Source organism: Berghia stephanieae, chromosome 2 (assembly GCF_034508935.2).
Source record: "Berghia stephanieae isolate SIO BIC M18660-M18661 chromosome 2, UCSD_Bste_1.3, whole genome shotgun sequence".
In the NCBI taxonomy this organism is placed as follows: Eukaryota; Metazoa; Mollusca; class Gastropoda; order Nudibranchia; family Aeolidiidae; genus Berghia; species Berghia stephanieae.
The window spans coordinates 81,048,749-81,061,248 of NC_088361.1; the positions used below are offsets into that span (position 1 = coordinate 81,048,749).

General features: G+C 36.7%; 1 protein-coding gene across 1 annotated transcript in view; it reads right to left on the reverse strand.

Annotated features, from left to right (window-relative positions):
* LOC144965635 (putative ammonium transporter 2) overlaps positions 1 to 12,500 on the reverse strand; it is a 77,309-nt gene that overhangs the window by 16,610 nt on the left and 48,199 nt on the right. The window contains exons 6-8 of the mRNA XM_078901183.1: positions 5,225 to 5,296; positions 3,363 to 3,422; positions 787 to 863 (exon numbers count right to left, since the gene is read on the reverse strand). Of these exons, the coding sequence (XP_078757309.1) occupies positions 787 to 863; positions 3,363 to 3,422; positions 5,225 to 5,296 (209 nt within the window). The remainder of the gene's footprint in view (positions 1 to 786; positions 864 to 3,362; positions 3,423 to 5,224; positions 5,297 to 12,500) is intronic.

The window sequence follows — 12,500 nt, forward strand, 5'->3', positions numbered from 1 at the left end:
GTACTAACACGTATTATTCAATAAACCATTAATCCTATCGTAGGCCTTTTTGAAAATAAAACAATACATTTTTAAAATATGGCCAGAAAACTCGTCCTTCGAAAATCGATCCATTTAAATGAACATCATCTTGTCAAAAACTTTCAAACCTGGGACTTCCTGGAAGACTTCTTTGAATTCCAAGGATTGAGAGTTTTCTAATTAATGAGTCATTTTTATCGATCGATATTTGAAGGACGGCTTGTCTGGCCAAACATTTTAAAACGTGTTTTATCAGAATACTACGGCAGAATATTGGTACTATTAGAAGTGGGCCTAGTTTAGTAACAAGAATTAAAAATCAATTAATGTTGGTTTTAATTGGAGACAGAAAGAAACCCGATGCTGTTTAGGAATTTAATCGATTAAGCTAGTTTTCATAAAGATCTAGAGATAAAGAGGTAAATGTGCAATTGGTGATGTTGTTGGTGGTGGTGGTGGTCGTGGTGGTGGTGGTGAAAGTGGTAGTGGTAGTAGTGGTGGTGGGATCATAATGATAATATTTCTTAAACGATGATGGAATTTATGGTATTGATGAGATGATGATGATGATGATGATGATGATGATGATGATGATGATGATGATGATGATGATGATGATGATGATTTGATGATTTTGATGATGATGATGATGATGATGATGATGATGATGATGATGATGATGATGATGATGATGATGATGATGATGGTTGTTGTTGTGGTGGTCGTAGTGGAGGTTGTGGTAATGATGAGTTTTTAACTACCAACCTGTAATGGATACAAGGCCAGCCAATATACTGTTGATGATAAATGGTACTGAGAATTTCCTCTTGTTTACTATGAAGCTGTTGGGAAAGAAACATAACTAAACGTACTCTTTGCATAATGAACACCCTTAAAATATAAATCTAATTATCTCACAGATAGATATCCCTCATCTTGACAGGTACAATTCAAATTTAATCTATCTAGATGTAGATGTAACAAATTCTAACAATATTTGAGCGCAAATTTCTCACAGCTCAGTACAAGGGGTCAAAACTCAAAAAGGAACACGTGACATGTAAGAAAAGACGTGCAACATAGAGGTGCTAGTATACAATTTTTGTTTCGACAGTCATGGCTATAACAAGGGGCAAAGTGGTTCAGCGGTACGGTCTTTGCTTCTTACCCAAACTACCCGCCTCGTGGTGCGGCCTTGAGCAAGTCACCTCGCCCTAGCTCACGTTGCAGCTCTGCACTGCGACTGACGCCTGGGTTATTCTAGCCTTCCCTTGGAATAGACCCTAAAGATAAATTTCCTCTCTGGGATGAATAAGGGAATTTTATGTAATTAATTTTAACTCGGTAATGATTTTATACTTGAGTATGGTGATATAATGTGACTTAAGAAGAGCCATTTCCAAGGACTAACCTTGCCCTATCCATAATGGGACTCGAACCAGGACAGAAGGCGATTGATTTAACTCAAGACTACAAAGCCGTACAAAGTACATGAAGTTAATTTATCACGCGCCGTCTCAAAATGGTACTGCATCGGCCCTAAAGTGGTTATTTTTTTTAATTTCTCCTTTTTTAAAATAGTAAAATGACCAGAAAAAAAAGGATAATATTGTTGTGCTGCTGCTATGTGGTCTTGTGGTATGACACTCGCTTTCGGATAGGAAGGACCTGGGTTAGAGTTTCACTCAAAGCATATTTGTCCTTGGAAAAGGCTCTTTACTCACATTTATTGTCTTCAGTAAAATATATGAAATTATCAACGTTTGATACTTTTTAAATATAAATTCAATTTTGAGTATCTAAACAACCTGGGACATATTACCGATTTGGAGCGGTGAGTCACATATTTTTTAAAAATAGAATTAAAACTTGAGCATTTATATAGCGCAATATCCACTGATGCCCATGAAGCTATTTTACATGGTTTTTGTTGTTGTTGTTGTTTTTTGTTTTTTTTTTTGTTTTTTTTTTTGTTTTTTTTTGTGGACAGAGACAACGCTTTTAACAGCCAGGTACTCATTGCACACTCGAGTGCGGTAAGAGAATGTGAGTAAAGATAATTTTTCAAGGACTTAACTATGCTCTGCTCAGAGCAGAACTCGAACCCTGGACCTTCCGATCCAAAGGCGTGTGCCATACCACAAAACACACGATATTTTTAAACTATAAATCAGTTTTAGTATCTAACCCACCCCGATACAATACCGATTTGAGGCGGTGGGTCACGTGTCTTCTGTTAAGCATCTTTAAAGCCCATTTAAGAAACAAATTATAACTTTTTTATTTATTTGCTTTGAACTTCCAAAGAAAGAATGATACATTATAATAGTCCTTCAGAGCCAACAGAAACTTGAGCTTTAAAATTGAGCTTTTATATAGCGCACGATCCACTTAACAGGGTCCCTGACCAACGCCAACACGTAACATGTAGAACGAGACATGACAGGCGATATTACAAATTTTCGGACAGAGACGACGCTGTGATGGCCAAGTACTCATTCTACACCAGAGTGTGTGTATGGTAAATAATAATTAAAAAGATAATTGAGGTTTTATATAGTGCAATATCCACTAAACGTGCTATAAGTGCTTTAGAAGGGGTCCCTGGCCACCAGCAACATTTAACATGTATCACAGGACTTGACGCCTGTTAAGTGATATTACAATTTGTTTCGGACAGAGACAACGCTGTTAACGGCCAGGTACTCATTTTACACCCGAGAACGGTGAGAGAATGTGAATAAAGAGCCTTCTCCAAGGACTCAACTATGCACCGAGTGAGGCTCGAACACAGGACCTTCCGATCCGAAAGCGAGTGTTATACCACAAGACCACTTAGCCGCACACCTTCAGAGTCATTAGGCCCATCATGGAGTTGGGTATATCCAATTTCTATAGCTTCAAACTGGAAAATAGCAAGACCGATACATTATAATAGTCCTTCAGAGCCAATAGGCCCATGGAGCGGGGTATATCCCGGTTTCTATAGCCGTAACCCTTTCCTTACCACCTGCAGTAAAATTGTCACATTTGACGACAAAGTATACATTTTAAAAATTCTGATTTAGTTTGCACATCACAAACTTTGAAGAATGATCTTAGTTTAATCAATATAAAGTTGTTTTGTAGAGAGATTGTTTGAGTTTTAAAAAATCAATTTTTCTGCTGGGTAAGCCTGCCATTTTGGGAAAATACTGAAAATGATCGGTAAGGAGAGAGGTAAACTGGACAATTGCAAGAATGATACATAATTATAGTCATTCAGAGCCATTAGGCCCATCATGGAGCGGGGTATATCCCGGTTTCTATTAACCTTAAACTGGACAAAGAATGATACATACCTGGATAGAAATCCTACCATTCCTGCCATCGATGCTGACATCAAAGTCGTTGCTGCCGATCTATATTAAGTGTATGAAACAAATAAGCAAATTAATCATTAACGCTATCTAACTTCATAGAGCACATTCATGTTTTGAACTTACCCGTCAATGCGATACAATATTAATTATTCTCTCAGTAGGCCATAGGAAATCCAATTATGATCATTATTACGATTTTCAAGTTGCCTGTTATGTTAACGTGGCTATGTGGTCTATGATATGATACTCGCTTTCGGATCGGAAGGTCCTGGGTTCGAGCCTTGCTCGGCACATAGTTGGAGAATGCTCTTTACTCATATTCTCTCAACGTACTCAGGGTGTAAAATGAGTACTTGGCCGTTAACAGTGTTGTCTCTGTCCGAAAAAAATGGAATATCGCCTAACAGGCATCATGTTCCGTCCTAAATGTTAAATGTTGCTGTTGGCCAGGGGCCATCGGTAAAGCGCTTTGAGTACGTTCAGTGGATATGCACTATATATAAAAGCTCGATATTTAAAAATCAATATTAGGAAGGCAACCAACATCAATAGTAACTACCCTGAACCAGGATCTCTCTACATATCAGAAATTTCTAGATTCAGATGAGTTTATCCCTGAAGAACTAAGAAAAACTGCAGTGCCCACCGTACTAAAGTCACAACAAGATCTTGACAGTCTCAAAACTCTGGCCAAGGACCGTGGCCAATGGAAACAATTATTAACAACATGGATGGAGAGAGCAGCTATACTCATCGATGTTTTTAAAAAATTTGTGACTGAATCACACAATTCTCAGCAAGCGTCATTCAGACTGCGAGGCTTACTACTTACTAACTTACTGACTGTTATGTTTTCTACTAGCACTCTTACAATATCCGTCTTTGCCGATATCAAGGTACTCATTAACACCTGCGTTGATTGGATATATATTTGGAAAGTACCTTACCAAGGTCGCAATGCCGAAAATGTTTGCAATTGTTGTCACCCATCCGGTCAATGATTATTCTCAAAAGTGCTTGACTTTTTTATCAACAAGATAAGACTATACGTCGCTAGGGTATCGACTTACATGAAGGTAGTTAGTATCCTAAAGTGTTTTAAAAAGGTAGATTTGGTTGATATATTTCTTACTTAAAATAGGTATAGGGAAGCGAATCCATGTTATTCTTCAAATTAAAAAAAAATAGATTAATAAAATAATAAATAAAAATAAAAATAAAAATAAAATTTCCTTTATTCATCCCATAGGAGAAATTTTTTTATAGGTCTATTCCAAGTGAAGACTGAAATAACCCAGAGGTGAGCTGCAGCGCTGTGCCGCAAATTGAGCTACGGTGAAGTGACTTGGTCAAGGCCACACAGAGCGGCGGCAAGTGATCGAACTCGGTACCTTTCAGCAACAGTGATTTGGTAGCTATAGTTGTTATATTTGGCAGAAAGTACTTTAAGGTAGACCGGCATTTTATCGAAATGATCTAGATACATTCATTCATCACCTCAAATTTTAGTACATAAACTTTAAATTATATTTTCATCTGTTTCAAATAGACATTCGATAAATCAGATTTAGTAGGTCTTTTCTTAAATTCTACCATACCGCGCTATTTCTTCCATTGCTTAGCAGCACAAGCTGAGATCAGGCTCTTGCACCCGAACAAACCGGCCATTGAGATCTTGTCATTTGCAAAAGACGCTTTGTTTAGTGAGTTCTCTAAAGGATCATATTAATATTGTAATAGTTACTTACGTATATTCTCTTTAGGATTAAGAAATTTATAAGAAAGTAAAAATTCTAGAATTCAAGCTTGACTAAATTTTGTTTGTATTATATTTAAATTACCTGGCGGCCATTTTCCATTTATTGTTGGATATTCCATAGGTGCTGCCACAGTTAAAAGCAAGCCATCCCCACCTGTCGAAATGAGGACAAATGAAGTAATTGAATTAAAAAATATTTTTACAGATATTTGTAAACACCCAAGCTTAGTGGAGGTTTTAAAATATCTTTCCCAAGGACACATCGCTGAAATCATAATATTCTCTAATTTAGGTGCAATGATATGATTGGCAGGTATGACAACCGCAATTATGGGCCTGTTTTAACAGTGTAGTAATGGACAAATTATTAATAATTCATCCCATAGGTGAAATTTGTCTCAGGGTCTATTCCAAGGGAAGACTGGAATAACCCAGGCGTCAGCCTCAGTGCAGCGCCCCACATTGAGCTAGGGCGAGGTGATCGAACTCGGTGCCTTTCGGGTACAACGCAAACACCGTGCCGCTGAGCCAAGCTGCCCCTTGCGTTTGTTTGAGAGTATTCCCATTACAAAAATGGGCCCATAATTATTTGGGTTATCAGAACCTGCGATAGGTATACGTTGTCTCCAATCTGTCAGTAATCATGTTTTCTTAGTTTCAGTGGCCGAAACATTAAATGTAGGCAATGCTATGTCCTCAACCATGAGTGTAGTCAAATGGAAACGAAGAGTGGAAATTGCATTTAATTTAACAAATAAATGAGCAAGAAGATGGGACACTCGGAAACAGTGATGTCAAAATACTGGTTCCAATCTCCTTAGAAGTGCAAAACCAGTACTCCGGAGGACTGGTTACATACATTGCGCGATTGATCTTCGACAACCCCCAATTATTTCCTAGCCCAAATAAATGCTGGTCGTCAATAAAGATCATCAATCCTCGCTCTCTTACGCCTCGTAATGAAAAGACTGCCTATATAATATGTAATATAATATTTATAATATAATGAATTTATATCGCGCCGAGTTCCAAATAAGAATTGCTCACTGTCACTTTACATCAACACATCATGTATCATACACAAATATAAAACTGGCATGTTTTAAAAAACCACATAAATTCGATGATAACATAATATATTAGACTACAATAAAACAGATACTAAGAGTGAAAATTATATGCCCTACAGAAAAGCTCAGTTTTTAACCGTTTTCTAAAGGTAAGAGGCTGTTCGCTATTTTTAGTTTCAATACGGATGGAGTTTTACAGTCGTTCCTGTTAGTAAAAACGTATGCTACCTTTTGATTCCATATATAAGCTATTAATTTCTAAGCACCGGCCGGAGGACCTGTCACACACTCCAAGGGCTTTTGTACCAGAAAAAAAACATGATAGTGTGACGTCACCACTTCCGCTTCCCATTATAGGCTTGATTTAATTTTCTTGTAAAGGGAGCAGTTTGAAGAGTTTTGAGAAAATTTCCATTACTAAAATGATTACATAGAAACTTGGTTATCAGACCTGTAAATAAGTACACGCTGGTTATGAATAACCATAGATCTGTATCAATGACACATTTTAAAGGTTACTAAGATTTGTGACATGAAGGATGTAAAATAATATACGATTCTTTCAACTCTTTGCATTTATTAAACGAGTTATTTTTATCGTGCCTAATACCACATCGAGCTTGCGAGTATGTATTGCACGATAAAAATATAACAAGTTTAATAAATACAAAGAAGTGAAAGAATACGTTTATTCTACCCCTCCAAGTAAGATAATTAGATATTTTGTAACTAAATGGTATGGTATTAGTACTTCTATTCACCTACCATAATTTGTATCTTTCGCCATCTGCTTGAATGTCAATTTGACCCAAAACTAAAAGCGTTGGATTTGTATTCATGCGCACCACAAATTTATTTTTATTTACCAATTCTGCAATCGTTGAATACAATTTGTATTCAAAGCGTTCAAAGCATTATTCAACAATTACGTATTTACTTAGAAATGAGAGGGGCGGAACAATACAATATAAAGCATGTGTATGTCCTTTTATGGAATGATCTTGCCCTTTACGTATTTGATGTATTAGTATAAGAATTCATAAAGTTCATAATGTGAAATTCCTGACGTGTTCCCATTCGCATCACGAGCTTTAGAGTGTAATAAACAATAATGAATAGATAACTGCTTCAAAAAGAACAAAATACCAAACACGGAATGTTTCGAGCCCAAAACCATCCCTATTGAAATAACAAACAATCAATAAAAGTACGAATCACGTTATGGCAGCAAGTTGGCTGAAGAAGGGTTTTGAGCCCGAATATTTCCATGTTTGGTATTTTGTTCTTCTTTGACACTGTTATATTCATTCTTGTTTATTACTTTTTGACACTCCACAACTTCTGGCAGCTTAGTTTCACTTTGAGCTTTGGAGTGCCCGGCAGGAATACATTTCTGACTACAAAACGCAAGCTTGCAAAAAATCTTTTACTCTGTCCATCAAATACTTGGAGTTATTAGTATGTTTAGAAGACAAAAATGTCACTATTTGTCTATCCTATTATACTTGAATTTGACCTCGATAGTTCGACGTCTAATTTGTTTTTGAAAAAATATCATCAGGCGTTGCTAATTAGGACAAGGTTAGAATAATTAATATACCAATAGTATTGGCCTATAAACAAAAAGATAATCTGTGGGGAAAATATTGTTATTTAGAGAAATAATATTTTACTCGTCCTACATGTTAAATATTGCTGTTGACCAGGGACACCTTGTAAAGCGCTTTGAGCACATTTAGTGGATATGCTCTATATAAAGCTCAATTAAATCAATTAACAGCAACATTTAGCATGTAGGACGGGACATGACGCCTGTTAGGCGATATTACAATTTTTCGGACAAAGACAACGCTGTTAACGGCCAGGTACTATTTTCCACCGGAGTACGGTGAGAGAATGTGAGTAAAGAGCCTTTTCCAAGGACTCAACTATGCGCCGAGCGCGAGACTCGAACCCAGGACCTTCCGATCCGAAAGCGAGTGTCATACCACAAGACCACATAGCCATAATCGATATTTAGAGGACGAGATTTATGGCCAAAAAACAAAACTATTTTTCAGGGTACGGAAGTTATTAAATATGACAATAACAGAAATTGAAGTGGGGAGAAAAGTGCCATAAGACAATAAAGAATAAAAATTTCGCGGAGATGGTGGCTCGAACCCACGACCTTACTGGTACGACAACTCTGCCTGGCTGTGAGAGGGATACTATGCAGTCAACGCCATCCACTACTCAAAAAATAAGTGGTTTCAAAGGTAGTGTCTATCCTGAGTTATCATCATTAATATAGCGCAATATCCACTAAACGTGCTCAAAGCGCTTTACAAGGAGTCCCTGGCCAACAGCAACATTTAACATGTAGGACGGAACATGACGCCTGTTAGGCGATATTACAATTTTTCAGAAAAAGACAACGCTGTTAACGGTCAGGTACTCATTTTACACCTGAGTACGGTGAGAGAATGTGAGTAAAGAGTATTTTCCAAGGACTCAACTATGCGCCGAGTGCGAGGTTCGAACCCAGGACCTTCCGATCCGAAAGCGAGTGTCATACCACAAGATCACATAGCCGCAGTTATTAAATCTGTTGAAAGCACTGACTTCTAAAAATCAATAATTAGACCTTATTTGATCTTTATGAAGAACTGAATGAACCACACTTTCAGACATAACAAATTCTGTCTAAAAAGTTGTCACCTGCATAATAATTTCTCTTTGAAAATACAATTTCACTTATTAATTTCATGAAATGTTTAGAAATAATCCAAGACGTGATTCGCCCAGTACATCACAGAAAATGGCAGATCAAAAGAAGGATCAGCTTTCCCAAAACAAACTTCATGAAAATGAGAAAAGTCCTCACTAAGGGGCAGCGTGGTATTTTGCTTAGTACCCGAAAGGTACAGAGTTCGATTACCCGCCGCTGTGCTGTGTGGCTTTGAGCAAGTTACTTCGCCCTAGCTCAATTTACGGGCTGCATTGCGGCTAACGCCTGGGTTATCGCAGCGTTCCCTTGGAATGAACGGTAGAGATAATTTTCCCCTATGGGATCAATAAAGGGAATTTTATTCATTATTTATTTTATACATAAACTGCCACCGTTCAGACTTAAATGGCCTATTAGGTTATGTAAATAGAAATGTAATATATTTTATATACCATTGGTAAAACAATTTTGATATTAATCTAATTTGATAATTTTGTTCCTATATAAAGAATATTTGAGCCTAGGCATTTTTTTAACCCAAGACAACTCATTGACATGTTTGGAATAATAAATGGGTTTTAGTTCCATCCATGGCTCATGATATATATATATATATATATATATATATATATATATATATATATATATATATATATATATAGAGAGAGAGAGAGAGAGAGAGAGAGAGAGAGAGAGAGAGAGAGGGAGAGAGAGAGTGTGTGTGTGTGTGTGTGTGTGTGTGAGAGAGAGAGAGAGAGAGAGAGAGAGAGAGAGAGAGAGAGAGAGAGAGAGAGAGAGAGTTGCTTTAGTCTGTCAAATTATAGGCAAAAAATGTACTTTGTTCTTTGAAGTTATACCTTACATTCTAACATGAAGCTTGTCGAACTGACTTATTTTAAAGTATAAATGAAACAATCTAAAATTCTAAAGACCACGTTAATTTTATCAAAAAATAGTATTAATTTTACCAAAGTTTTGATTATAGAAAAAATTCAGCACTTAGTTTTAGTGACGATTAGTTGAGTTCTTGGAAAAGGCTCTTTATTCACATTCTCTCATTGTACTCAGGTGTAGAATGAGTACCTGGCTATTAACAGCGTTGCCGTCTTTTCTTGTCCTACACGTTAAGACTTGCTGACAATTATCTCATTCTTCTGTAGGGTTTCATTCATCCTGTTTTGTTGATGAATGTGAAACCCGAAACGTCCAGTATCTTCTTCGTCTAATAAATTGAAGCTTACAATTTATTTTAATTGTGCCTGAAGATATTTACATATTCTAGCATTATGAAAAGTATTTAATCAAACTTTTTTCAAGGGGTTTTTATGTTCTCTTAGGAAATTAAAAATTTTGCTTGTGTTCAAAAGGCTTTATGTTTGGCTATGTGGTCTTGTGTTATGACAATCGCTTTCGGATAGGAGGGTCCTGGGTTCGAGTCTCGCTCGGCGCATATTTGAGTCCTTGGAAAAGGCTCTTTACTCATATTCTTTCAACGTACTCTGGTGTAAAATGAGTACCTGGCCGTTAACAGCGTTGTCTCTGTCAGAAAAAAAATGTAATATCGCTTAAGAAGCGTCATGTTTCGTTCTACATGTTACGTATTGTTGTTGAACAGGGACCCATTGCAGAGCGTTTTGATCACATTGAGTGGATATTGCACTATATAAAGCTCAAGTTTTTTTCTATATCAACTTCACGGAACTCCATTAATTGTGCCAATGAAGACCATAAAAAAGTAGTCCTTCAGAGCCATTAGGTCAATAGAGCCAGAGTTTATCCCGGTTTCTAGCAAGCAATTTCTTGATATCCTTGGGATAGGATGCTAGTCTATTACAAAGAGCTTTCCCCCAGATCCAAACGACCCATCTGCCCAATCCTGCTGGTGGACAAGTAGGATGGGGGGGGGGGGGGGGGGGGGGGGGGGGGGGGCGGAGGGTGGATCAGAAACAATTCTCGACATCACCCGAGATGCAATCTCGGTCTTCTTTCGTGTGAAGCTAGAGCTTCATATAATGAAAATAGGCAATGCAAATGTTATCTATGGAGTGTCAACAGAGATATTAAAGATTTGGAGTCTTTGGTATAAATTTGTTAGCGAATCTTTTAAACAAAATGTACAATTCAAATTACATACACAAAGATCTGTGCATCAACTGAGGTATCGGGATCACAATACACAAAGATCTGTGCATCAACTGAGGTATCGGGATCACAATACACATAGATCTGTGCACCGACTGAGGTATCGGGATCACAATACACAAAGATCTGTGCACCAACTGAGGTATCGGGATCGCAATATTCTCACAAATAGAAAAATGTTTTGAACAAATCAACATTGCTCCAGTTTATAATAAAGAAATTGACTGAAAGTCATTTTCTACGTTGAAAAGAATTTGAGATATCTGATTATACCAACGACTTTCCAACTTGCTTTAATCAAGCGACTGGTCCAATATAGAGAGATATCTGACCTCTTGATGGCCCTATACGATATCATTGTATAGACCGATTGAAGGCGTTATACACTCTCATTTTTTACATTAACCAGTTAACTGCCGTACAAGAACTTTGGAAAATATAAGTTTAAAAAGTTTTCTAGAAAACTCTTTCTTCAAATATCGATCGATTTAAATGACCCTCGTCTTGGCAAAAACTCTCAAACCTGGAATTTCGCGGAGTCTTCCTTAGTCACCAGGTTTGAGAGTTGCTGCCAAGATGAGGGTCACTTAAATCGATCGGTATTTGAAGGACGAATTTTAAAGCCAAACTTTTAAATACTTGTTTTTTCCAGAGTACTGATAGATACATATGACTTTAAAACCGCAAACAGGAAAACGTTTTCTAATACATTATCGATGAGGATGCACTCGATTCAGTATTGAACCTTATTGTCGTCCATAGTACGAGTATTATCCAAAATTCATTATAATAGCACAATATCATTCCTTGTTTTTATTGGTCAAAGTGGATCATTTATCTACAACAATTACATACTATATCATAAAACATCAAAATGTTCCTGGTACGCTTTCAAAACCAGCCGGATATAAATGTCACAAAGGTATCAAACGCGCTGATACATTTCAAGTTTGTTTTTATCAGAGAATATAAATATTTTAACTGGTTAAAGACTTAAAAGACAGAAATATCGATATCAATGAATATCATTGCATAAAGAATACTGGGTAATGGAAATGTTGCTGCTCAATCATACTATTTCCTGATCATCAATATTTTTGTTTATCTTAACGCCACTACCACATTATCTCATTCGTCTGTAGTGTTTCATTCATCCTGTTTTGTTCACAAAGGGGAAACTGGAAACGTCCAGTTTATCTGTTTTCGTATATTCAATTGAAGCTTACAATTTCTCATTGTTATTCATTTCATGAAGGCGAATAAAAAACAAACCTTGCACCTCTCAGTCGAAGTTTAACGCTAAGCAATATTTTCCTATCTTGATGTAAAATTGTTTTTATTTTAAAGAGGATGGAAACTCGAAATATCAATTTACTGCGTTTTTTGTTTTTTTAATTGGAGTTTTATGATGATAATTTTGGTTTGTTTTGGTACGA